This window comes from Macaca mulatta, chromosome 5 (genome assembly GCF_049350105.2).
Source record: "Macaca mulatta isolate MMU2019108-1 chromosome 5, T2T-MMU8v2.0, whole genome shotgun sequence".
Lineage (NCBI taxonomy): Eukaryota > Metazoa > Chordata > Mammalia > Primates > Cercopithecidae > Macaca > Macaca mulatta.
This window is the reverse complement of record NC_133410.1, coordinates 394,072-420,569: the sequence shown is the minus strand read 5'-3', so window position 1 is coordinate 420,569 and position 26,498 is coordinate 394,072. Positions and strand designations below refer to the sequence as shown.

Below are 26,498 nucleotides of genomic sequence, written 5' to 3'. Positions count from 1 at the left end.
ATTTGACCAGAATAAAGCTCAATGAGCTAAATGGTAACACAACTAAATATAATTTAAAATATATATATAAATGAAAACATTAAAAATATAAAAAATCACAGAAGTGAAAAATACAAAAATAATGACTGAGAAATTTTTTTTTTTCTTTTTCTCTTTTTTTTTTTTGAGACAGAGTCTCACTCTGTCTCTCAGGCTGCAGTTCAGTGGTGCCATCTCGGCTCACTGCAAGCTCCACCTCCTGGGTTCACACCATTTTCCTGCCTCAGCCTCCCGAGTAGCTGGGACTACAGATGCTTGCCACCACACTTGGCCAATATTTTTTATATTTTTAGCACAGACAGGGTTTCACTGTGTTAGCCAGGATGGTCTCAATCTCCTGACTTTGTGATCCACCCGCCTCAGCCTCCCAAAGTGCTGGGATTACAGGTATGAGCCATCGCACCCCCCAACTGATGGCACTGTGTAACATGAAATAAGTCAGCCAGGAAGAGACAAAAATTGCATGAGTCAACTTACATGAGACATCTAAAGCAGTCTGACTCTAAAATAGAAAACAGAATTGTTTTTGTAAAGCACCAGAAAACAGAAAAAGTAGGTAGTTGTTTAATGTGTATGAGTGTTAAGACTTGCAAGATAAACATATTCCAGAGATAGAGTGCATAACAATATTGATATAATATGACTAAGGTGAATACTTAAAAGTATTTATGGCACGTATATACCTATGTAACATGTTTTTCACACGTACCCCAGAAGTTAAATTGTAATAACAAAATTTGGAAAAAAATGGTATTTAAGATTATAAAGTTTTGGCTGGGTGCAGTGGCTCACACCTGTAATCTCAGCATTTTGGGAGGCTGAGGTGGGCGGATAACGAGGTCAGGAGATCAAGACCAGCCTGGTCAATATGGTGAAACCCCATCTCTACCAAAAATACAAAAATTAGCTGGGCGTGGTGGTACACACCTGTAATACCAGCTGCTCAGGAGGCTGAGGCAAAACAATCACTTGAATCTGGGAGGAGGATGCCGTGAACGGAGATTGCATCATTACACTCTAGCCTGCATGACAGACTGAGACTCCATGTCAAAAAAAAAAAAAAAAAAAAGATTGTAAAGTTTATGTGTTTTTGACAATTAAAAATAGTATCTAGCCGGGCGCGGTGGCTCAAGCCTGTAATCCCAGCACTCTGGGAGGCCGAGACGGGCGGATCACGAGGTCAGGAGATCGAGACCATCCTGGCGAACACGGTGAAACCCAGTCTCTACTAAAAAATACAAAAAACTAGCCAGGCGAGGTGGCGGGCGCCTGTAGTCCCAGCTACTCCGGAGGCTGAGGCAGGAGAATGGCGTAAACCTGGGAGGCGGAGCTTGCAGTGAGCTGAGATCCGGCCACTGCACTCCAGCCTGGGTGACAGAGCGAGACTCCGCCTCAAAAAGAAAAAAAAAAGTATCTAAAATCTGAGATACAGACATATGACAGTTTTTGAACTTATCTTCAAGTCGCAAAAGTGTTTCTCCCACACATAAATATAGATTTACAAATAAATAGAGAGTAAAATTAGGAGGATTTCAATGACTACTCAAAACCACAACTGTATACACAAACAGAACAAGTATACAACTCATAAACAAAACAAAAACAATATGCATACAGATAAATAAACACAGACTCATACTGGAAATAGACATATCAGTGATCCATATTTGACTTGTGCTCCAGTCTTACAGTGTACATGGTCGGATGCTGTCAATTATAGTATAAAATAAAAACATCCTTGTCTTGTTCCAGATCTCAAATAAAAAGTTTTCTGCTCTTTCCTATCCAGTATGGTATCAGCTATTAATCTGATCATTATTAATCATATATGGTCTTTACTGTATTGAGGTACATATAATCTATACCTAATTTGTTGAGTTGCTTAAATCACAAAGGCATGTTCAATTTTGGCAATGTTTCTTCTGTATCTACAATAAAAAATAAAGGTGCTGGCCAGGTGTGGTGGTTTATGCCTGTAATCCTAGCACTCTGGGAGGTTGAGGCATGAGGATCACCTGAGGTTAGGAGTTCAAGACCAGCCTGGTCAACATGGCGAAACCCTGTCTCTACTAAAAATACAAAAATTAGCTGGATGCAGTCCAGCTACTCCCAGCTACGCAGAAGAATTGCTTGAACCTAGGAGGCAGAGGTTGTGGTGAGCCGAGATCACATCAGTGCACTCCGGTCTGGGTGACAAAGCAGGACTCCATCCCAAATAAAATAAAGTAAAATAAAATATGTCTAGCAGCAAACTGAATTGAAAAGATGAACACTCTCTACACTGATAATTTAAAAACATTGATAATGCTGGGCGTGGTGGCTCATGCCTGTAATCCTAGCACTTTGGGAGGCCAAGGTAGGCAGATCACGAGGTCAGGAGTTCGAGAGCAGCTTGACCAACATGGTGAAATCCCATCACTACTAAAAATACAAAAATTAGCGGGGCATGGTGGCATGCACCTGTCGCCCCAGCCACTCAGGAGGTTGAGGCAAGAGAATCATTTAACCCGAGAAGCAGAGGTTGTGGTGCACTGAGATCACACCATTGCACTCCAGCCTGGGCAACAGAGTGAGACTTCGTCTCAGAAAACAAACAACAACAGAATTGATAAAAAACTGAAAAAGACATAAAAATTGAAAGATATTTTTCCTTATGAACTGAAAAAACATCAGGAAAGTGGCCATACTACCCAAGGTGATACACAGATTCAATGCCATCTGTATCAAAATACCAATGACTTTTTCACAGAAATGGAACAAACAAGCTTAAAATTAACCAGGACCAACCAAAGACCCCCAAATAGCGAAGGTAATCCTTGGCAAAAAGAATCAAGTTGGAGGCATTACACTACCTGACTCCGAAATATCCTATAAAGCTATAATAAGCAATACAACATGATACTGGCATAAAAACAGACATATCAAACTATCCAGTGAGCTCAGTAATAAATTCATGAACCTAGAGGCAAGTGATTTTCAACAAAGATGTCAAGAACACACATTTGGAAAAAGACAGTCTTTTCAATAAATAGTGCTAGGAAAATTGATTATCTACATGATAATCAAAAAATGAAAGTAGGCCCCTAGCTCTTATGATATAAAAAACCCAATCGCACATAAAGATTTAAATGTGAAACCCAAACCTATAAAGCTATTTGGGTAAATACGGAGGAATGCTTTACCACTTATTACAGAGCAAAGAATTTTTAAGTAACACCTCAAAAGCACAGGCAAAAGAAGCAACATTATGCAAATGGGATTACAACAAACTAAAAACGTTTTGCACAGCAAAGAAAACATTAACAAAGTGAAGAGATAATCTACAGAGTGAAAGAAAATATTTGTGAAATGCACACAAAAGATAAACTTTTAGAATATTTAACAAGCTTAACAACAAAAATAACACGCAATTTAAAAATAGAGCAAAGACATCCCATTCCAAGATGGCTGAATAGGAATGGCTCCGGTTTGCAGCTTCCAGCGTGATCAACATAGAAGACGGGTGATTTCTGCATTTCCAACTGAGGTACCTGGTTCATCTCACTGGGACTGGTTGGACAATGGGTGCAGTGCAGCCCATAGAGGGTGAGCCAAAACAGGGAGGGGCATCGCCTCACCTGGGAAGCACAAGGGGTTGGGGGATTTCCCTCTCCTAGCCAAGGGAAGCTGTGACTGACTGTATCTGGAAAATCAGGACACTCCTGCCCAAATACTGTGTTTTTCCAATGGTCTTAGCAAACGGCACACCAGGAGATTATATCCTGTGCCTGGCTTGCCAGGTCCCACAACCATGGAGCCTTGCTCACTGCTAGCGCAGCAGTCTGATATTGACCTGCGAGGCAGCAGCCTGACAGGGGGAGAAGCGTCCACCATTGCTGAGGCTTGAGTAAGTAAACAAAGCAGCTGGGGAAGCTCAAACTGGGATGAGCCCACTGCAGCTCAGCAAGGCCAGTTGCCTCTATAGGTTCCACCTCTGGGGACAGGGTACAGCTGAACAAAAGGCAGCAGAAACTTCTGCAGATTTAATCGTCCCTGTCTGACAGCTCTGAAGAGAGCCGTGGTTCTCCCAGGATGGTGTTTGAGATCTGAGAACGGGCAGACTGCCTCCTCAAGTGGGTCCCTGACCCCCGTGTAGCCTAACTGGGAGATACCTCCCAGTAGGAGTCGACTGACACCTAATAGAGGCAGGTGCCCCTCTGGGACAAAGCTTCCAGAGGAAGGATCAGGCAGCAATATTTACTGTTCTGCAGCCTCTGCTGGTGATACCCAGGCAAAGAGGGTCTGGAGTAGACCTCCAGCAAACTCCAACAGACCTGTAGCTGAGGGACCTGTTAGAAGAAAAACACAACAAACAGAAAGGAATAGCATCGACATCAACAAAAAGGACATCCACATCAAAACCCCATCTGTAGGTCACCAACATCAAAAGGTAGATAAAAGGTAGATAGAAAGGTAGATAAAACCACAAAGATGGGGAGAAAACAGAGCAGAAAAGCTGAACATTCAAAAAACTAGAGCACCTCCTCTCCTCCAAAGGATCACAGCTCCTCACCAGCATCAGAACAAAGCTAGATGGAGAATGACTTTGATGAGCTGACAGAAGTAGGCTTCAGAGGGTCGGTAATAACAAACTTCTCTGAGCTAAAGAAGGATGTTGGACCCCATCACAAGGAAGCTAAAAACCTTGAAAAAAGATTAGACGAATGGGTAACTAGAATAAACAGCGTAGAGAAGACCTTAAATGACCTGAAGGGGCTGAAAACCATGGCACGAGAACTACATGAAACATGAACAAGCTTCAATAGCTGATTTGATCAAGAGGAAGAAAGGGTATCAGAGATTGAAGATCAAATGAGTGAAATAAAGCAAGAAGAGAAGTTTAGAGAAAAAAGAGTAAAAAGAAATGAACAAAGCCTCCAAGAAATATGGGACCATGTGAAAAGACCAAATCTATGTTTGATTAGTGTACCTGAAAGTGATGAGGAGAATGGAACCAAGTTGGAAAACACTCTTCAGGATAATATCCAGAACTTCCCCAACCTAGCAAGGCAGGCCAACATTCAAATTCAGGAAATACAAAGAACACCACAAAGATACTCCTCGAGAAGAGCAACCCCAAGACACATAATTGTCAGATTCACCAAGGTTGAAATGAAGGAAAAATTGTTAAGGGCAGCCAGAGAGAAAGGTCGGGTTATACACAAAGGGAAGCCCATCGGACTAACAGCAGACCTCTTGGCAGAAACTCTACAAGCCAAAGAGAATGGGGGCCAATATTCAACATTCTTAAAGAAAAGAAGTTTCAACCTAGAATTTCATATCCAGTCACACTAAGCTCCATAAGTGAAGGAGAAATAAAATCCTTTACAGACAGGCAAGCAAATGCTGAGAAATTTTGTCACCATCAGACCTGCCTTACAAGACCTCCTGAAGGAAGCATTAAACATGGAAAGGGACAACTTGTACCAGCCACTACAAAAACATGCCAAATTGTAGAGACTATCGATGCTAGGAAGAAACTGCATCAACTAACGGGCAAAATAACCAGCTAACATCATAATGACAGAAGCAAATTCACACATAACAATATTAACCTGACTTCAAACTATACTACAAGGCTACAGTAACCAAAACAGCATTGTACTGGTACCAAAACAGAGATATAGACCAATGGAACAGAACAGAGCCCTCAAAAATAATACCACCCATCTACAAGCATCTGATCTTTGACAAACCTGACAAAAACAAGAAATGGGGAAAGGATTCCCGATTTAATAAATGGTGCTGGGAAAACTGGCTAGTCCTATGTAGAATGATGAAACTGGATCCCTTCCTTACATCTTATACAAAAATTAATTCAAGATGGATTAAAAACTTAAATGTGAGACCTAAAACCATAAAAACCCTAGGAGAAAACCTGGAAATACCATTCAGGACTTGGGCATAGGCAAGGACTTCATGACTGAAACACCAAAAGCAATGGCAAGAAAAGCCAAAATAGACAAATATGATCTCATTAAACTAAAGAGCTTCTGCACAGCAAAAGAAACTACCATCAGAGTGAAAGGCAACCTACAGAAAGGGAAAAAACTTTTGCAATCTACCCATCTGACAAAGGCTTATATCCAGAATCTATAAAGAACTTAAAGAAATTTTAAAGAAAAAAATAACACCATCAAAAAGTGGGCAAAGGATATGAACAGACATTTCTCAAAAGAAGACACTCTCACCCTAATACTGCGCTTTTCCAATGGTCTTAGCAAACGGCACACCAGGAGATTATATCCTATGCCTGGCTCGGAAGGTCCCACACCCACAGAGCCTTGCTCACTGCTAGCACAGCAGTCTGAAATCAACTGCAAGGCAGCAGCAAGGCTGGCGGAGAGGTGTCTGCCATTGCTGAGGCTTGAGTAGGTAAACAAAGCAGCCAGGAAGCTCGAACTAGGTGGAGCCCACTGTAGCTCAAGAAGGCCTGCCTGCCTCTGTAGACTCCACCTCTGGGGGAAGGGCATAACTAAACAAAAGGCAGCAGAAACTTCTGCAGACTTAAACATCCCTGTCAGCTTTGAAGAGAGTGGTGGTCCTCCCAGCACGGAGTTTGAGATCTGAGAACGGACAGTCTGCCTCCTCAAGTGGGTCACTGACCCCAGAGTAGCCTAACTGGGAGACACGTCCCAGTAGGGGCTGACTGACACCTCATAGAGCCGGGTGCCCCTCTGAGATGAAGTTTCCAGAAGAAGGATCACGCGGCAACATTTGGCATTGTGCAATATTTGCTGTCCTGCAGCCTCCGCTGGTGATACCCAGGCAAACAGCGTCTGGAGTGGACCTCCAGCAAACTCCAACAGATCTGCAGCTGAGGGTCCTGACTGTTAGAAGGAAAACTAAGAAACACAAAGGACATCCACATCAAACCCCATCTGTATGTCACCATCATCAAAGACCAAAGGTAGATAAAACCAAAGATGGGGAGAAACCAGAGCAGAAAAGTTGAAAATTCTAAAAATCAGAGTGCCTCTTCTCCTCCAAAGGAACGCAGCTCCTCCCCAGCATACAGACCAAAGTTGGATGGAGAATGACTTTGACAAGTTGAGAGACGAGGGCTTCACACAATCGGTAATAACAAACTTCTCCAAGCTAAAGGAGGATGTTCGAATCCATTGCAAAGAAGCTAAAAACCTTGAAAAAAGATTAGACAAATGGCTAACTAGAATAAACGGCATAGAGCAGACCTTAAATAATCTGATGGAGCTGAAAACCATGGCATGAGAACTACGTAATGCATGCACAAACTTCAGTAGCCAATTCGATCAAGTGGAAGAAAGGGTATCAGAAATTGAAGATCAAGTGAATGAAATGAAGCAAGAAAAGAAGTTTAGAGGAAAAAAAAGAAACAAACGAGGCCTCCAAGAAAAATGGGACTATGTGAAAAGACCAAATCTACATTTGATTGGTGTACCTGAAAGTAATGAGGAGAATGGAACCAAGCTGGAAAACACTCTTCAGGAAATTATCCAGGAGAACTTCCCCAACCTAGCATGGCAGGTCAACATTCAAATTCAGGAAATACAGAGAGCACCAGAAAGATACTCCTCGAGAAGAGCAACCCTAAGACACATAATTGTCAGATTCACCAAGGTTGAAATGAAGGAAGAAATGTTAAGAGCAGCCAGAGAGAAAGGTCGGATTATCCACAAAGGGAAGCCCATCAGACTAACAGCAGATCTCTCGGCAGAAACTCTACAAACCAGAAGAGAGTGGGGGCCAATATTCAACATTCTTAAAGAATTTTCAACCCAGAATTTCATATGCAGCCAAGCTAAGCTCCATAAGTGAAGGGGAAATAAAATCCTTTACAGACAGGCAAATGCTAAGAGATTTTGTCACCACCAGGCCTGCCTTACAAGAGCTTCTGAAGGAAGCACTAAACATGGAAAGGAACAACTGGTACCAGTCACTGCAAAAACATGCCAATTGTAATGACCATCAATGCTAGGAAGAAACTGCATCAACTAATGAGCAAAATAACCAGCTAACGTCATAATGACAGGAGCAAATTCACACATAACAATATTAATCTTAAATGTAAATGGGCTAAATGCTCCAATTAAAAGACATAGACTGGCAAACTGGATAGAGTCAAGACCCATCAGTGTGCTGTATTCAGGAGACCCATCTCACGTGCAGAGACACACATAGGCTCAAAATAAAGGGATGGAGGAAGATCTACCAAGCAAATGGAAAGAAAAAAAAAAAAGCAGAGGTTGCAATCCTAGTCTTTGATAAAACAGACTTTAAACCAACAAAGATCAAAAGAGATAAAGAAGGTCATTACATAATGGTAAAGGGATCAATTCAACAAGAAGAGCTAATTATCCTAAATATATATGCATCCAATACAGCAGCACCCAGATTCATAAAGCAAGTCCTTAGAGACATACAAAGAGACTTACACTCCCACACAATAATAATGGGAGATTTTAACACCCCACAGTCAACATTAGACAGATCCATGAGACAAAAGTTAACAAAGATATCCAGGAATTGAAATCAGCTCTGCATCAAGCATACCTAATAGACATCTACAGAACTCTCCATCCCAAATCAACAGAATATACATTCTTCTTAGCACCACATCACACTTATTCCAAAATTGACCACATAGTTGGAAGTAAAGCACTCCTCAGCAAATGTAAAAGAACAGAAATTATAACAAACTGTCTCTCAGACCACAGTGCAAACTAGAACTCAGGATTAAGAAACTCACTCAAAACCGCTCTAATACATGGAAACTGAACAACCTGCTCCGGAATGACTACTGGGTACATAACGAAATGAAGGCAGAAATAAAGATGTTCTTTGAAACCAATGAGAACAAAGACACAACATACCAGAATCTCTGGGACACATTTAAAACAGTGTGTAGAGGGAAATTAATGCCCACTAAATGCCCACAAGAGAAAGCTGGAAAGATCTAAAATTGACACCCTAACATCACAATTAAAAGAACTAGAAAAGCAACAGCAAACACATTCGAAAGCTAGTAGAAGGCAAGAAATAACTAAGATCAGAGCAGAATTGAAAGAGATAGAGACACAAAAAACCCTTAAAAAAAAAATCAACGAGGCCGGGCGCGGTGGCTCAAGCCTGTAATCCCAGCACTTTGGGAGGCCAAGACGGGCGGATCACGAGGTCAGGAGATCGAGACCATCCTGGCTAACACGGTGAAACCCCGTCTCTACTAAAAAATACAAAAAACTAGCCGGGCGCAGTGGCGGGCGCCTGTAGTCCCAACTACTCGGGAGGCTGAGGCAGGAGAATGGCATGAACCCAGGAGGCGGAGCTTGCAGTGAGCTGAGATCTGGCCACTGCACTCCAGCCTGGGCGACAGAGCGAGACTCCGTCTCAAAAAAAAAAAAAAAAAAAAAAAAAATCAACGAATCCAGGAGCTGGTTTTTTGAAACGATCAACAAAATTGATAGACGGTTAGCAAGACTAATAAAGAAGAAAAGAGAGAAGAATCAAATAGACAGAATAAAAAGTGATAAAGGGGATATTACCACCAATCCCAAAGAAATACAAACTCCCATCAGAGAATACTATAAAGACCTCCACGCAAATAAATTAGAAAATCCAGAAGAAATGGATAAATTCCTGGACACAATACACCCTCCCAAGACTAAACCAGAAAGAAGTTGAATCCCTGAATAGACCAATAACAGGTTCTGAAATTGAGGCAATAATAAATAGCCTACCCACCAAAAACAGTCCAGGACCAGACGGATTCACAGCTGAATTCTACCAGAGGTACAAAGAGGAGCTGGTGCCGGGCGCGGTGGCTCACGCCTGTAATCCCAGCACTTTGGGAGGCCGAGGCGGGCGGATCACAAGGTCAGGAGATCGAGACCACAGTGAAACCCCGTCTCTACTAAAAATACAAAAAATTAGCCGGGCGCGGTTGTGGGCGCCTGTAGTCCCAGCTACTCGGGAGGCTGAGGCAGGAGAATGGCGTGAACCCGGGAGGCGGAGCTTGCAGTGAGCCGAGATCGCGCCACTGCACTCCAGCCTGGGCGACAGAGCGAGACTCCGTCTCAAAACAAACAAACAAACAAACAAAAAAAAAACAAAAAAAAAACAGGAGCTGGTACCATTCCTTCTGAAACTATTCCAATCAATAGAGAAATTGGGAATCCTCCCTAACTCATTTTATGAGGCCAGCATCATCCTGATACCAAAGCCTGGCAGAGACATAACAAAAAAAGAGAATTTTAGACCAATATCCCTGATGAACATCGATGCAAAAATCCTCAATAAAATAATGGCAAACCGAATCCAGCAGCACATCAAAAAGCTTATCCACCACGATCAAGTTGGCTTCATCCCTGGGAGGCAAGGCGGGTTCAACATACGCAAATCAATAAACGTAATCCATCATATAAACAGAATCAAACACAAAAACTGTATGATTATCTCAATAGATGCAGAAAAGGCCTCTGACAAAAGTGAACAGTGCTTCATACTAAAAACTCTCAATAAACTAGGTATTGATGGGATGTATCTCAAAATAATAAGAGCTATTTATGACAAACCCATAGCCAATACCATACTGAATGGGCAAAAACTGGAAGCATTCCCCCTGTCCTTTTTTTTTGAGATGGAGTCTCGCTCTGTCACCCAGGCTGGAGTGCAGTGGCATGATCTTGGCTCACTGCAAGCTCTGCCTCCTGGGTTCACGCCATTCTTCTGTCTCAGCCTCCTGAGTAGCTGGGACTACAAGTGCCCACCACCACACCTGGCCAATTTTTTCTTTTTTTTTTTTTTTTTAGTAGAGACGGGGTTTCACTGTGTTAGCCAGGATGGTCTTGATCTCCTGACCTCATGATCCGCCTGCCTTGGCCTCCCAAAGTGCTGGGATTACAGGCATGAGTCACCGCACCTGGCCAGGAAGCATTCCCTTTGAAAACTGGCACAAGACAGGGATGCCCTCTTTCACCACTCCTATTCAACACAGGGTCAGAAGTTCTGGCCAGGGCAATCAGGTAGGAGACAGAAATAAAGGGTATTCAACTAGGAAAACAGGAAGCCAAATTGTCCCTGTTTGCAGATGACATGATTGTGTTTTTAGAAAACCCCATCGCCTCAGCCCAAAATCTCCTTAAGCTGATAAGCAACTTCAGCAAAGTCTCAGGATACAAAATCAACGTGAAAAAATCACAAGCATTCCTATACACCAAAAACAGACAAACAGAGAGCCAAATCATGAGTGAACTCCCATTCACAATTGCTTCAAAGACAATAAAATACCTAGGAATCCAACTTACAAGGGATGTGAAGGACCTCTTCAAGGAGAATTACAAACCACTGCTCAATGACATAAAAGAGGACACAAACAAATGGAACAACATTCCATGCTCATGGATAGGAAGAATCAGTATTGTGAAAATGGCCACACTGCCCAAGGTAATTCATAGATTCAATGCCATCCCCATCAAGCTACCAATGACTTTCTTCACAGAATTGGAAAAAACTACTTTAAAGTTCATATGGAACCAAAAAGGAGTCTCCATTGCCAAGACAATCCTAAGCCAAAAGAACAAAGCTGGAGGTATCACGCTACCTGACTTCAAACTGTACTACAAGGCTATAGTAACCAAAACAGCATCGTACTGGTACCAAAACAGAGATATAGACCAATGGAAGAGAACAAAGCCCTCAGAAATAATACCACACATCTACAAGCATCTGATCTTTGACAAACCTGACAAAAACAAGAAATAGCAAAAGGATTCCCGATTTAATAATTGGTGCTGGGAAAACTGGCTAGCCATATGTAGAAAGCTGAAACTGGATCCCTTCCTTACACCTTAGACAAAAATTAATTCAAGATGGATTAAAGACTTAAATGTTAGACCTAAAACCATAAAAACTCTAGAAGAAAACCTAGGCAATACCATTCAGGACATAGGCATGGGCAAGGACTTCATGACTAAAACACCAAAAGCAATGGCAACAAAAGCCAAAATGGACAAATGGGATCTAATTAAACTAAAGAGCTTCTGCGCATCAAAAGAAACTACCATCAGAGTGAACAGGCAACCTACAGAATGGGAGAAAATTTTTACAATCTACGCATCTGACAAAGGGCTAACATCCAGAATCTACAAAGAACTTAAACAAATTTACAAGAAAAAAATGAAACAACCCCATCAAAAAGTGGGCACAGGATATCAAAAGAAGACATTTATGCAGTCAACAGACACATGAAAAAATGGTCATCATCATTGGCCATCAGAGAAATGCAAATCAAAACCATAATCAGATACCATCTCACACCAGTTAGAATGGCGATCATTAAAGTCAGGAAAAAACGCCGGGCGCGGTGGCTCAAGCCTGTAATCCCAGCACTTTGGGAGGCTGAGACGGGCGGATCACAAGATCAGGAGATTGAGACCATCCTGGCTAACACGGTGAAACCCCGTCTCTACTAAAAAATACAAAAAACTAGCTGGGCGAGGTGGCGGGCGCCTGTAGTCCCAGCTACTCAGGAGGCTGAGGCAGGAGAATGGCGTGAACCCGGGAGGCGGAGCTTGCAGTGAGCTGAGATCCGGCCACTGCACTCCAGCCTGGGCGGCAGAGCGAGACTCTGTCTCAAAAAAAAAAAAAAAAAAGTCAGGAAAAAACAGGTGCTGGAGAGGATGTGGAGAAATAGGAACACTTTTACACTGTTAGTGGGACTGTAAACTAGTTCAACCATTGTGGAAGACAGTGTGGCGATTCCTCAAGGATCTACAATTAGAAATACCATTTGACCCAGCCATCCCATTACTGGGTATATATCCAAAGGACTATAAATCATCCTCCATTAAAGACACATGCACATGTATGTTTATTGCGGCACTATTCACAATAGCAAAGACTTGAAACCAACCCAAATGTCCACAATGATAGACTGGATTAAGCAAATGTGGCACATATACAACATGGAATACTATACAGCCATAAAAAAGGATGAGTTCATGTCCTTTGCAGTGACATGGATGAAGATGGAAACCATCATTCTGAGCAAACTATCACAAGGACAAAAAACCAAACACCGCATGTTCTCACTCATAGGTGGGAACTGAACAATGAGAACACTCGAACACAGGGTGGGGAACATCACACACTGGGGCTTGTCGTGGGGTGGGGGGAGAGAGAGCATTAGGAGAAATACCTAATGTAAATGATGGGTTGATGGGTGCAGCAGGCCAGCATGGCACATGTATACCTATGTAATGAGCCTGCATGTTGTACATACGTACCCTAGAACTTAAATTAAAAAAAAAAAAAAAACCAGAAAGATATTCTGACACAACTTACAAAAACAAAGACTGAGATCATTATGTTAAAAAAAAAAACAGTAAAAAAGAAACATATTAATTAGTGATACCAATATAAAAATCAGTCAAAAGTATAGAAACAGTAAGTAAAATGGTGTTTTCCAAGAGCTGAAGAAAGAGAGGAAAAGGGCAGTTTGTTTATTGAGTATTACATTTTACTTTTGTAAGATAAAATTAATCTAAAGATCCACTGCAGGCCGGGCACGGTGGCTCAAGCCTGTAATCCCAGCACTTTGGGAGGCCGAGACGGGTGGATCACGAAGTCAGGAGATCGAGACCAGCCTGGCTAAGCCGGTAAAACCCCGTCTCTACTAAAAAAATACAAAAAACTAGCCGGGCGAGGTGGCGGGCGCCTGTAGTCCCAGCTACTCAGGAGGCTGAGGCAGGAGAATGGCGTAAACCCGGGAGGCGGAGCTTGCAGTGAGCTGAGATCCGGCCACTGCACTCCAGCCTGGGGGACAGAGTGAGACTCCGTCTCAAAAAAAAAAGAAAAGAAAAAAATACTTTGACATAGAGCTCCTCAATAACACAAATATTCCAATGTCTCCAAAAGCAATGGAACAGCAGTCACATCATGCAGCCCCTTATAAGCGATAAAGTGGATGGACATTAGCTCTCCCTGTAAACTTAAAGGGAGATCAATAAAGCAAAAAGAGAATTCTTTGAAGATTTAACAGCATGGGACAGAAAAAATGCAGCTTTTTCAGAAATTATTTTCATTGGAGCAGAGCTTCCCAAACTACCTGTTTTTGTTTTGTTTTGTTTTTTTTGAGATAGAGTCTAGCTCTGTCACCAGCTGGAGTGCAGTGGTGTGATCTTGGCTCACTGAAACCTCCACCTCCCAGGTTCAAGTGATTCTCCTGCTTTAGCCTCCTGAGTAGCTGGGACTCCAGGTGTGCACCACCATACCCAGCTAATTTTTGTATTTTTAGTAGAGACAGGGTTTCACCATGCTGGCCAGCATGATCTCGATCTCCTGACCTCGTGATCCACCTGCCTCAGCCTCTCAAAGTGCTTGGATTACAGCCGTTAGCCACTGCACCCAGCCCCAAACCACATTTTAAGGCCTGGCTTCCTTCTTGACCTTTGGTCCCCTTGCCTGTGTCCTCTGCTTCATTCACTCTCACCTACCTGGGGGTCTGGCTACGATCTTACGTATCTTCACATTGTAGGGCTCTTTTCTTTGTTCCAGGCAGGTGACCAGGTCTGGGTTAGAGATAGCAACACCTGTTTTATTAAAAAAAAAATAAGAATAACATGAATATTGATGGGGATTCTCCAATTACCAACCTAGTATTATGCTAAGCAGAATAGAGAGATATTATGGAAGATTCTAGAAAATTAATCCAAAAATTGTTTCCTGATAGAATCTTTAGAATATTTAAGTATTTTAAATCTGCAGATTCCAAGTTCCACTACCCAGTACTACTGAATAAAAAACAACTAGTGCAAATTGGATTTTAAGATGTGGGAAACAATATTTCATGTCCTTGAATTTCTAGAATTACCACTAATCTAGAGTGAAGGACTCAAATTAGCTCAAGAAAAGAGAAGGTTTATGTAAAGATAAAACATAAAAGTTTCCAGGAGAAATTTTTCAAAGGAATAAAATAAAGCTCTGAGATGAATTAAGAATTATATATTAAAGTTATCCTCACCCAGGGAGACCAGGTTCCTGTAGTTCTCCAACATCACATCTCTATACAAATTCTGCTGGGCAGGGTCCAGGCATTTCCACTCTTCTGGAGAGAATTCTATGGCCACATCCCTGAATGTTAAGAGTTCCTGAAAATATATACGTATCAAGTGACAGAGGTCTTAATTTGACTACAGGTGAAATGAGTTAAGAGAGCTAGTTCTGACATGTGACTGACTGGGATTATCTGACAAAATAACTTTCAACACAGTAATGTTCTCTAAAGTATTCTATAGCTCTGCAGAAAAAGGAAGGCATTCCAACAGTTTCTGTTGCTGCAATAAAAATAATGGGCTACACTGACACGCCCCTACCAAAACCAAGCAGAGTAGGCCCTGTGACCTCCTGGAACAAAGGGTGAACTCACCTTTCAGTAAAGTATCTGGAAGCCCTCATGTGTGACCCTGGCCTCACTGTAGAATCATGAAAGGAACTGAATTTTAAAAATAAGGATGTTTTCACCCAGAAAAATAGACAGGATCTGTGAAGAGGGCACAGCTGATAGTTTCTCTTCAAACTGTCCATGTGATCCTACTGGAAGACTGGGCTGAGGGTCACTGAGCTAAGCACTGCCTCTCAAGCTTCAATGTACATATAAATTATTTGATATTCTAGGTGTCACTGTAAGTAACAAAATTCTGCAGGTTTGAAAAGGGTCCATGAATTAGCTTTTTACAGCAAGTCTCCTGTTAATGTTGATGCTCCTCTCTCTAGACCCATTATAGTACCACTCAGAGAAAGCAGACACAGCACACAGAGTCCCTTACCCCAACACCATTATCACAACACAAATACTTTTTATCCCAAGACAAGACCACCAATCATCATTCTGAAACATGGCATTCTCTGTAGACCCCATAAGGTTACAGAAGTTGGAAATGGTGGCAATGTCTGAGTTAAGTCTGCATCTGAAAAACAACATGTGCACCTGCATTAATGCCATCTTTATGGGGCATGTAATATGTGCTCAGACGTATGTCACAGAGCACTGTGATGGGAAGCTCACATTATGTGTGTTAATTCTCATAACATTCTGGGAGGTAGACACTAAGTGTCCCATACTTCCCAGATTTAAATGCAGGGCCCAGAATTTTCATTTCCTTTCTGTTTCCCCTGACTGATTTTTTTTCAATGTATAGAATAATAGCTAAATATAAATAGATGGGAGAGAGCCAGAAAGAAAGTGTTAAGTACAATTCAGAGGAATTTTTTATTTTTGTGTTTGTATTTACTTGGAGACTTGTAAGAAAAAGCCACTGAAACTGCAGGGATGAAGAACAGGTTGCTACGTGGGATGTTTCTAGAAACACTAGTTTTAATTTTATAGAAAAGATTTAAGGCCTCAAGGTAAATAGTTTTTCCCTATTTATTGGCTTTTGGGTTTCAGAAAATTGTGGGCACCAGCTCTGGAGAGAAGGTAGGAGTAGCCACCCGAAACTCTGATCTCCTCTACTAATCAGTTCTGTGAGAGATTTCAGTGTGGCCTCAGACCTGGACGAGGACCAGAAGAGGGTGGATCTCAGCAGGGATGGGACAGAAAGTGGGCCCTAGGCTTCTGCTCTCTATGTCACTAAGTACTTTCGTTTTGTCTTTTCTAAGCCTGCCCAAGACAAATTTGATTCCCAGAATTTGTGAAATTTTAATCTATTTTAGCCACTTCTCTGTCTTTTGTATAACATACAGTAACAAGGAATTTAACCAAAATCCTTATGTTTCTCTAGAGCAATTATATTAGAAGTTAAATATTTACTCTTAGCAAGGTAAACACAATACAAATAATAACAATTTCTCTTCTGTCAATGAATAGCCATTCACGTAGTGGCATCAAAACTCATAAAACAGACTGGGTGCGGTGGCTCATGCCTGTAATCCCAGCACTTTGGGAAGCTGAGATGGGTGGATCACAAGGTCAGGAGTTCGAGACCAGCCTGGCCAATATGGTGAAACCCCATCTCTACTAAAAATACAAAAAAAATTAGCCAATGTGGTGGAGGGCGCCTATAGTCCCAGCTACTCATGAGGTTGAGGCAGGAGAATTGCTTGAACCGGGGAGGTGGAGGTTGCAGAGAGCCGGGATAGCACCACTGCACTCCAGCCTGGGTGACAGAGAGATACTGTCTATTTAAAAAAAAACAAAAACAAAAAACCTCACAAACACAGTAAAGGGGAAGTAGCCCAAAGGAAGCTTAAGTTGCCTGTACAGTTTCCATCTTTGTACTGAACACATGATGCTGAATTCAACCATTTATTCATGTGCTCTAGACTGCAAGTTTGATGGTAGTAACCATGACTGCTTCATGCCTTTTTCTAATGAACATCTGAAATAGAAGCAATTAGCTTATTGATCAGTTTGAGTCTTCAGAGCTCCTCATTTTTCACCAATACCAGAAAACTGGAGCAACTCTTATCTGGGTACAAACCAAGGGGATTCTTTCTGTGAGGGGAGGAACAAACCCTGGATGAATCATTTCTCTTTCTCTGAAATGGAAGCAGAATCAGACCTTGGGGTCAGACTGACCCCAGTCTGCAAAGGACATCGTCAAATGTCTCAAATACTCACAGATGCTGGTGAGAGTGTCCCCAGCGACCCTGGGCAGATGCTGCCCCCATAGTGATCCAGGCAGAAGAGACAGACTGACTGTGGAGTGCAAACAGAAAATGGAACAGCCTTGGTGGAGCTGCAGATCCTGGATCCAGATGTGAAAGCCCTGTCCCTTTTCAACTAACTCTAAGGCAAGGGGAAGGACAAAAGCACTCTACTCCAATAACACAGTCTACAGGGAGGCATAGTTGTGACTATGGCTCTGGAGATTTTGTGGCCCTGAGCTCCCACTGCTAAAGTGCTTGTTTACACTTACAGAATCTGCCACAGGATTCTGTTTACACCAGAAGTCTCGCACACAGCTATACCAGGTAATTGGAGAAGATCTGGAAAACTCAAAGGGCTCCACTCTGAAAGTGGGGCTTATGATGTCTATGTTGACCTCTCGTGATGCAGAAAATGCCTTCTGTGAGTTTTCTGTATGTCTTTCGCCCAAAGTCTGGCCCAGTCTTGGGAATCCTAGGCAGAGGCCAGCTTTTATGTGCAGATTCTAGGTAGGATTAATGTGCCTCAGCATTCTTACGGGTTATAGCAAGCAGAGTAAAACTAGGAGAGATCCCCTCCCGGAGACTCCTTCAACACTTTCTAAAGAGTATTTTGGCCGGGCGCGGTGGCTCACGTCTGTAATCCCAGGACTTTGGGAGGCAGATCACAAGGTCAGGAGTTTGAGGCCAGCCTGGCCAACATGATGAAACCCCGTCTCTACTACAAAATATAAAAATCAGCTGGGCATGGTGGCATGTGCCTGTTGTCCCAGCAGGAGAATTACTTGAACTTGGGAGGCGGAGGTTGCAGTGAGCTAAGATAGTGCCACTGCACTCCCACCTGGCGACAGGGTGAGATTCTGTCTCAAAAACAAACAAACAAACAAACAAACAAACAAAAAAACCATTTTGACCTAAAAGGAAAAAGTTGGGGTAAACATAATATAAGAAGAGAGTTTATTTGAGCCAAAGCTTGAAGATTGCAACCCTGGACCATAAAGCTGCCCTGAATATACACTCCAATTAGAAGCCATTACAAGTATATTTTTAAAGGCAAAAAGAAAGGCACGGGGAACTGACAGAAAGCTGTCAGAAATTCTTACTGGTTTATAGAAGTAACTTTGGCTAGTGATTGGCTATATATGTTGTTAAGCTATAAGGTGTGGGTTATAGTGTCCAGTATGGCATTATTAGGTTAATTTATATCCATTTGTGGCAATAGCAAGTAATTTCAAAAGACAAATAGTTCAAGGAGGGGAACAGTAGGACTGTGGTCTCATTTTAACACATCACTGGTTCTCATAATTAAAAGAACTTGTATTTCTCAAATAAAAGTTCTGTTCTTCTCTCAAATCCCAGGACATAAACTCAGAATTTGGAACTGCACATTTAAGACTTGGAGGGCTGGTAAGCTACGCACATTTGTGGGCATTTGGGCAAGGGGAGAAGGGAGAGAATTGAAGTTCTCAGGTTTAATCAATGCACATGTGTGATCCTGGCTGGATTTATGGGCCCCATGATCTCTGACTCAGTGTCAGATCTGAAGATGCCTGGTGCACTGAAAGAGGTGCAAAAACTGATTGCTATCTTAAAAAGTTATTTTTGTAGAAAACTAGTCTAACTGCTATAGAAGGGACTGCAGATCCCAAATAGAGAGATCATTTCGTTTGCAGCTTTGGGGAGCACTTTGCTGCACTTTGTCACACAATTGTGGGTTGTGACCGTAATCCTGAGAAAGAAGATTTTTCTCTAAGATGAAGCCTGGTGGGCACTTTTTGTATAAGATCTAGTAATTCTTGACAGTGTGTGGAAAATATAACTAACAGCAAAATCATCTACAATCCTAAAATACTCTCCACAAAAATAGAACTGCAAGAAAATGTGTTATAGAATTAAACAAAATGTGATGTGCATTACAGGCAATCTACTAAGAGATGTCCAAAACAGAGAAACACCCTAATTAGCTCTCAAGTAGAAGACTTGACAGTACCATGTATCATACACAGTTTATTACACTTTCACTAGTAATGTGGAAGGTCATCTGGGTTTTCTAATTGGTAATATTCAAAGGGAAAATAAACTTTCCACAGCTTAGTGACAGAAGGCAGATTTTGAAACGTGAAGGCAGGTACCTGCTGAAAGCAACCTCCTACTCTTCTACAGAAATTGTGGAATAAGGTGTATATTCTTGCTATTCATATTTCAAAGCAATAGTTCCATGTCCTAGATAAAGACAATTTTGAGTCAAAAAAGACAAATCACCTAGTTAACAGATTAAAATGATTTATATATATTTCAAATAAGCAGAGAAAATATTTAAATATAAAAATTTTCGCCGGGCGCGGTGGCTCACGCCTGTAATCCCAGCACTTTGGGAGGCCGAGACGGGTGGATCACGAGGTCAGGAGATCAAGACCGTCCTGGCTAACACGGTGAAACCCCGTTTCTACCAAAAAAATACAAAAATTAGCCCGGCGCGGTGGCGGGCGCCTGTAGTCCCAGCTACCCGGGAGGCTGAGGCAGGAGAATGGCGTAAACCCGGGAGGCGGAGTTTGCAGTGAGCTGAGATCCGGCCACTCACTGCCTGGGCGACAGAGCGAGACTCCGTCTCAAAAAAAAAAAAAAAATTTCAAACTAAATACTTTAAGGGAGAAGACCAAAAATTCTTCCCTCATTCTAAAGAGAAAGCATTAAGCCTCTTCTGATTTGTATTTGGTCCTATAACAGCCAGGTCTAAAGGCATTGTCTTGAATTCACCAACGTCTGAATTCTTGTGGCACATGAGGGATGCACTCGGGCAAACTGTGTGCACAAGAAAGAGGATTTGTGGCGAAGAAAAGTGCGGAAGAAAGGTGCTATCAAGATCCTTGAGTGGGGGCAAGGCAGGATTGACGAAAGGACTGGTTTGTGCTACAAGTTCAGCTCAGCCCAGGCAGGGCTAAGCTCTGACTGATTCCTGAGTCCATAAAGGCAGAGGAGATTAGGATCAGGTGGTCCAGAAGCCTAGGTGGGTGAAGAAAACAGATTCCTGCTACAGATCTGGGGTTGAAATGAACCAGGAGTCTTCTGGGCAGTGTGTGAGTTCTTGGCAGAAAAAGCTAGGAGCAAAGCTGCCATGGCCACAATTCCTGAGGGTAGAACCCTGTCCTGGGATGAGTGTGGCCATTCGAATGCCCAGTGGGCGTGCTCAGGAGTGGGTTAGCATTGGGTGGGAGCCGGCAGCAGGGTGAAGGGAAGGGCCGTTTCTCAGAACTCCTTTCCTCTAAGTTCCCAGTCCCCTCTCCCCGGGAGGAGACATGGAGGAACAGGACAGTGCCCAGCGGGACCGCGCATGTGCAAAACCCGGCCGCGCCTCCCGCAGACACTAGGCGACTCCCTACAGCCCAGGCTCAGCCACGTCTTTCTTCTGACAGAAAACTTGCGGAGTTTCCTCAACACCAGCCAATGCTCCAACCCCAACGGGGTGTCCAGCAACTCACTAACGACCCCACCCAGAGTCAGCGCAGACCCACAAGCTCCGCGCTCTTCCCGCAACTGCCCCCCTGCAGACGCCAGTCCCTGCCTCTGGACACCCGTCTTCATTTCTGAACGTCTGCAACAAACCAGGGGCGCCCACACCCTCCTCAAGTTCCATAATGTGGCAGAACCACTCACAGAACTCAGCGAAGCGCTGTGCGCACGACACCAGTGTATTCTAAAAGATGCCGCTCAGGAACAGCCACGCGGAGGAGGCGCTCAGGGCAAGGGGACCGGTGGAAAGTTGGGGCGGGCGGGCGATTTTCTTCCCTTCCTCACACACCTCACAAAAGCCTTTCCTTCAAGACCGCTGGCCCAAACCACGAGCCACGGGGGCGCTGTCCCACTAATGAGTCCCCGTTTCCTCACATGAACTCTCTTTTGACGGGGCCTCCATCTCACTCTGAAAAGGGTAAAGAAGGGACAGGACCCCGCACCACAGCTCCTCCCAGGCAGGCACCGCGCACGCCTCGCCGGCGTCTTCCCGGTGAGCTCCTCACCCCACAGCCCGGGGAAGGTGCGGGGCTGCGGTCGCAGAGCTGAACGAGGAGGGCTGCAGGCTGGGCAGAGCCGCCGTGCGGGGACCGACAGGAGCCCGAGTCCCTCACCGGAGGGGACTGAGGACGGAGGGCTGAGCGGCAGCAGCGGGGACTCCGTTCGCAGACTCGGTCCCGCCGCCGCCATTTCCCGCCGGTTCCGATGAGACCTCCCCAGCCTTGGGACGCCCTGCCCCGCACACTCACCATTTCCCCACTTCAGGGGTATCCGGGAGTCCTAGCTAGGAATCATCCAATACCCGCAGGTCACAGAGCAACGGAGGCTGAGGCTGTGGCCAAATCACTGAGGACTCCCAGAACCGACTAAGCAGAGAGATGAAGCCCCCAACCCAAGGCCTGGCAGGAGCCAGACGCAAAGACCGCGCCACATCCCGGAAGCCACCGCCTCCTCTCTGGCTGCGTGCCTGACTGGGCAGTTCTCATTCCAGCGCTCTGATTGGATATGGCTCCAATCTCCCCGCCCTCAGGCCTTGAGTGACAGAAGTTGCAACCACACACTCCACGGAATGTGGCGAGAGTGACAGCCTGGGTCCTCCAGGCACTTTCAAGCGGGGCTTTCTCTCCCTGCTTGGCCTGGCACAGCCCAGGGGTCATTTTTTAACCTTGTGATGTGTAAGGTGATGTCCACTTAGAAATTATACACGCACGCACACACAGACGTACACACACAGACATATACGCGCGCGCACACACAGTCGCACGCCACGTACACAGTCTCACACACACAGAGTCACACACACACACGCACAGCCCATCCTTCCTCCAGGCTCTCGAACCACCTCTCCAGAAACCCTGCCTTCGGGGCCGCAGCCCGCATGCCGACCTCAGTGGGTCCTCACAGAGCCGAGTTGGGTGCGCAGCCCTCCCTTACCCTGAGGCGCAGGTTCCCGGGAGTCGGTCGCTCATCCCCAGCGCCCTGCGGGCCTCGCACGGGCTGGGGCAGTGACCCGGGTGAGCAGCGCTGTGGTGCGGGTCACCGTTGCTGAGGACACCCTCCTCCCCCGGAAGCGGGTCCTGGGGGTCCTGGGGGTCTGGGGGGCCGGGTCCCTGACCTCTGTAAACAGTAGGTCGGTGGTGTCCATGCAGCAGGCAGCAAATAGGAGTGAGCGTCCGGTCTTTGGCCTCAGCTTCGTGTCTGTAGAATGGGGGTAAGGGACTCCGGACTCGGAGCGCTGTCGGGCGCGGCGAGATGGGCTGAGAGTGTGTCTCCCTCCCCAAGCTCGCTCGGAGCTGTGCGGGGCGGGCGGCCCCAGGACCCTCGGTTCCGAGCAGCCCCCGGGGGCCCCGCCGCCCCCACTCCAGGCTGCGCTGCGCAGCCCCTGTCCCCGCCGGACCCGGCCGCAGTCGGCCAAGACAGGGCCGGGGCGGACACCGTGGGCGTCGAGGACGAAGCCGGGCCCGCGCCCCTGGGCGACCCCCTGATCCGCGGAGCCCAGAGGCGTGGAGCTGGGTCTGGCCCCGCAGGTAGCTGGCGTCGCGGGTGGGCCAGAGCCCAGAACGCGCCCAGGAGTCATGGCGCTGCATGGGCTGGGGAATGGGGCTGGGGACAGCGCCAGGGCCACCCCGACGCCAGCACCCCGGCAGACCCAGGGGCCGCCTGTGGAGAGACATTGGATAGGTGCATTAAGTGATCAGAAAAGTCACCGGCTGGCTCTGTTGATGAGCAGAACGCTTTCAGAGAAGTGTATGCTCACGCAGTGCTCGGACGGCATTCGCGTAGTTTGACACTTGTCTGCTTGGGCAGATAGATGCTCACGCACGTAAGCTTGTTTTGCAGTTATGCAGGACTGTATTGTGGCTAAGCACACAGACTCTGGGTTCGCATTCCAACTGCCCTGCTATTTCCAGCTGTGTGACCATGGGGAATTTAATTGCCTGTGCTCAGTGTCCTCTGTAAAGTCAAGATAGCAGTATCTGCCTCATGGAGTCCTTTAAGTGAGTTAATAGTGTAATATGTTTTGGTGGCATGCACACAGTCACCATCAGTAAATATAGTCGATTATGCCTGAACCCCAGATGGGCACATGTCCTTGAAAAGTCTAAAATTCAGAACTCTGAAATCTAGCCTGTGAGATCCTGGAATCCTCCAGCAGCATTCTAACATCTCTTGGCTACAGAATTGTATGCTGCTTCCCAGGGCTGGAAGGTGTATTTGTATTAATATAGTGTAATAATACGGCCACGTGTCCACCTAGTTCATCCCTATAGTAGGCAAATAAGGTGATGTCAAAGCCTTGGCTGGGCCCAGCCCTGGTAACCTTCCCTTCTCTCTTTCGTGCATACTCTCTCACTCATATTCATTTCTTTTTTCTTGAACTACACACTTAAGAAGCTCCTATTGATAACCAAATTAATGTTTTTATTTTGAAAATAATTTACCCTTTTTTTGTTGAAGGTATTGTAAGAACCCATTTCCAGCCTTAAGGACAATTTCTCTCCGTTCCATTTGTATTTATTTCTCTGGTTTTGGCTCTATACATTTGTGGAAATTTTACTTCCATTTTTGTGAATAATCTTTTTGTTTGTTTGTTTGTTTGTTTGAGATGGGGTCTTGCTCTGTTGCCCGGATTGGAGTGCAATGGCGTGATCTCGGCTCACTGCAGCTTCTGCCTCCCAGGTTCAAGTGATTCTCCTTCCTCAGCCTCTCAAGTAGCTGGGATTACAGGCACGCACCACCACACCTGCCTAATTTTTGTATTTTTAGTAGAGACCAGGTTTCACCATTTTGGTCAGATTGGTCTCAAACCCGTGACCTCAGGTGATCTGCCCGCCTTGGCCTTCTGAAGTGCTGGGATTATAGGTGTGAGCCACCATGCCTGGCCTGTTAATTTTATTTCAATTAAAATCTAATTTTTAAAGGTACCAATTTTTTATTCAATAAATATTTAACATATTCACTTTAAACTCTTGGGTGTTAAATCTAAAAATGTTTAATGGCTTAAAATATTGTCTTACATATTGTATGAAGAAATACTGATGACTGTGATGGTCAGATTATCTTTTGTTCATAGCTTTCTTTAAATACAATATTATTATTTTTTATTTGTTCTTATTAAAATTCATTTTGTCTTACTTAAATGTTGATAAATATAGAAGGGAGGCTTGGTTTGCTAGCTTTATGCATTCCAAAGTCAAAAGTCAAATTGCAATATTATTAACTTCATTTCTACTCAGTAACTAATTGGTCTCCCACAGTAAACGTAAGTATTAACTAACACAATTATAGTCATATTCTCCATCTTAATAATGGAGTAAATTTTGTGTTATTTATTGATTAAGTTACGGCCTTATATATATATATATATATATATATATTTTTTTTTTTTTTCTCAAGACAGAGTTTTGCTCTGTTGCCCAGGCTGGAGTGCAGTGGCATGATCTTGGCTCACTGCAACCTCCTTCTCCCTGGTTCAAGCAATTCTCCTGCCTCAGCCTCCTGAGTAGCTGGGATTACAGGCACCTGCCACCATACCCAACTAACTTTTGTATTTTTAGTAGAGACAGGGTTTCACCATATTGGCCAGGATGGTATTGATCTCCTGACCTTGTGATCCTCCCACCTTGGCCTCCCAAAGTGCTAGGATTACAGGCATGAGTGACTGTACCTGGCCTATTTTATATTTTTATTTCATACTATTTCATGTCAAGTACCTAGGATATAAACTTTTGTAAACTAGTATAAAATTTTTTTAAAAAACTGTCTTTTGCTTGAGCTCAGGAGTTCAAGACCAGCCTGGGCTACATGGCAACACCCCATCTCTACCAAAACTACAAAAGTCAGTCCTGTGTGGTGGTGCATGCCTGTGGTCCCTGCTACTCAGGAGGCTGAGGCAGGAGGATCCCTCGAACCCAGGAGGCAGAGGTTGGAGTGAGCCAAGATCATCACACTGCGCTGCAGAGTGGGTGACAGAGCAAGACAGTGTCTCAATAAATAAATAAATAAATGTCCAGACGGGCGAGGTGGCTTACCCCTGTAATCCCAGCACTTTGGGAGGCCAAAGCGGGCAGATCACCTGAGGTCAGCAGTTCAAGACCAGCCTGGCCAACATGGCGAAACCCCGTCTTTACTAAAAATACAAAAATTAGCTGGGTGTGATGGTGGGCACTTGTAATCCCAGCTACTTGGGAGGCTGAGGCAGGAGAATCACTTGAACCCAGGAGGCAGAGGTTGCAGTGAGCCAAAATTGTGCCAATGTGCTCCAGTCTGGGCAACAAGAGCAAGACACTGTCTTAAAAAAAAAAAAAAGCAAAAAAAGCCTCTTGATAGGTAAAGATTATGATAGTAATGTTATAGTTACAATGTTATAGTAATCGAAGAATACAGTACTACTATAGGAATTGATTTATGTAAATTAAAATAATAAAGTTGAAGGTATTAATCTGAGGTAAAAATAATTCTGTCAAAGATGCCACGAAATTCCAATGGGGGAAATTTGTCCAACAAATAATGCTGAGAAATCAGTTTTCAACATGCAAAAATGAAGAATATATACCCACATATATTAAATGAGAGTAAGTGAATACCCACATAAAAGGAGAAAGTATTAATTAAATTATTTTTCCATAGAAAAGTTCAGTGTCAAATTGCATTAATTCTAAATTTCACCAACATTTAATAAAAATGTAATATAATTTTTTTCACAAAAACTTTCATCAATAGCAGAGATAACATTTTTCTATTAATTCACTAGCCAGGGGTACTGTGATACCAAAGCCAGACAAAAG

At 44.0% G+C, this 26,498-nt stretch overlaps 1 protein-coding gene and 1 long non-coding RNA gene across 3 annotated transcripts in view; one reads left to right on the top strand and one right to left on the bottom strand.

Moving 5' to 3' along the window:
• Positions 1 to 22,131, bottom strand: part of ZNF141 (zinc finger protein 141) — a 50,460-nt gene extending 28,329 nt beyond the window's left edge. For both annotated transcript variants that reach the window (XM_078002837.1, XM_015137774.3), the window contains exons 1-3: positions 21,960 to 22,131; positions 15,077 to 15,203; positions 14,550 to 14,645 (exon numbers count right to left, since the gene is read on the bottom strand). In XM_078002837.1, the coding sequence (XP_077858963.1) occupies positions 14,550 to 14,645; positions 15,077 to 15,203; positions 21,960 to 21,962 (226 nt within the window). In that variant the 5' untranslated portion in view covers positions 21,963 to 22,131. The remainder of the gene's footprint in view (positions 1 to 14,549; positions 14,646 to 15,076; positions 15,204 to 21,959) is intronic.
• The window catches only part of LOC144341060 (uncharacterized), a 558,577-nt gene that overhangs the window by 298,947 nt on the left and 233,132 nt on the right, over positions 1 to 26,498 (top strand). The gene's annotated exons all lie outside the window — the stretch shown is intronic.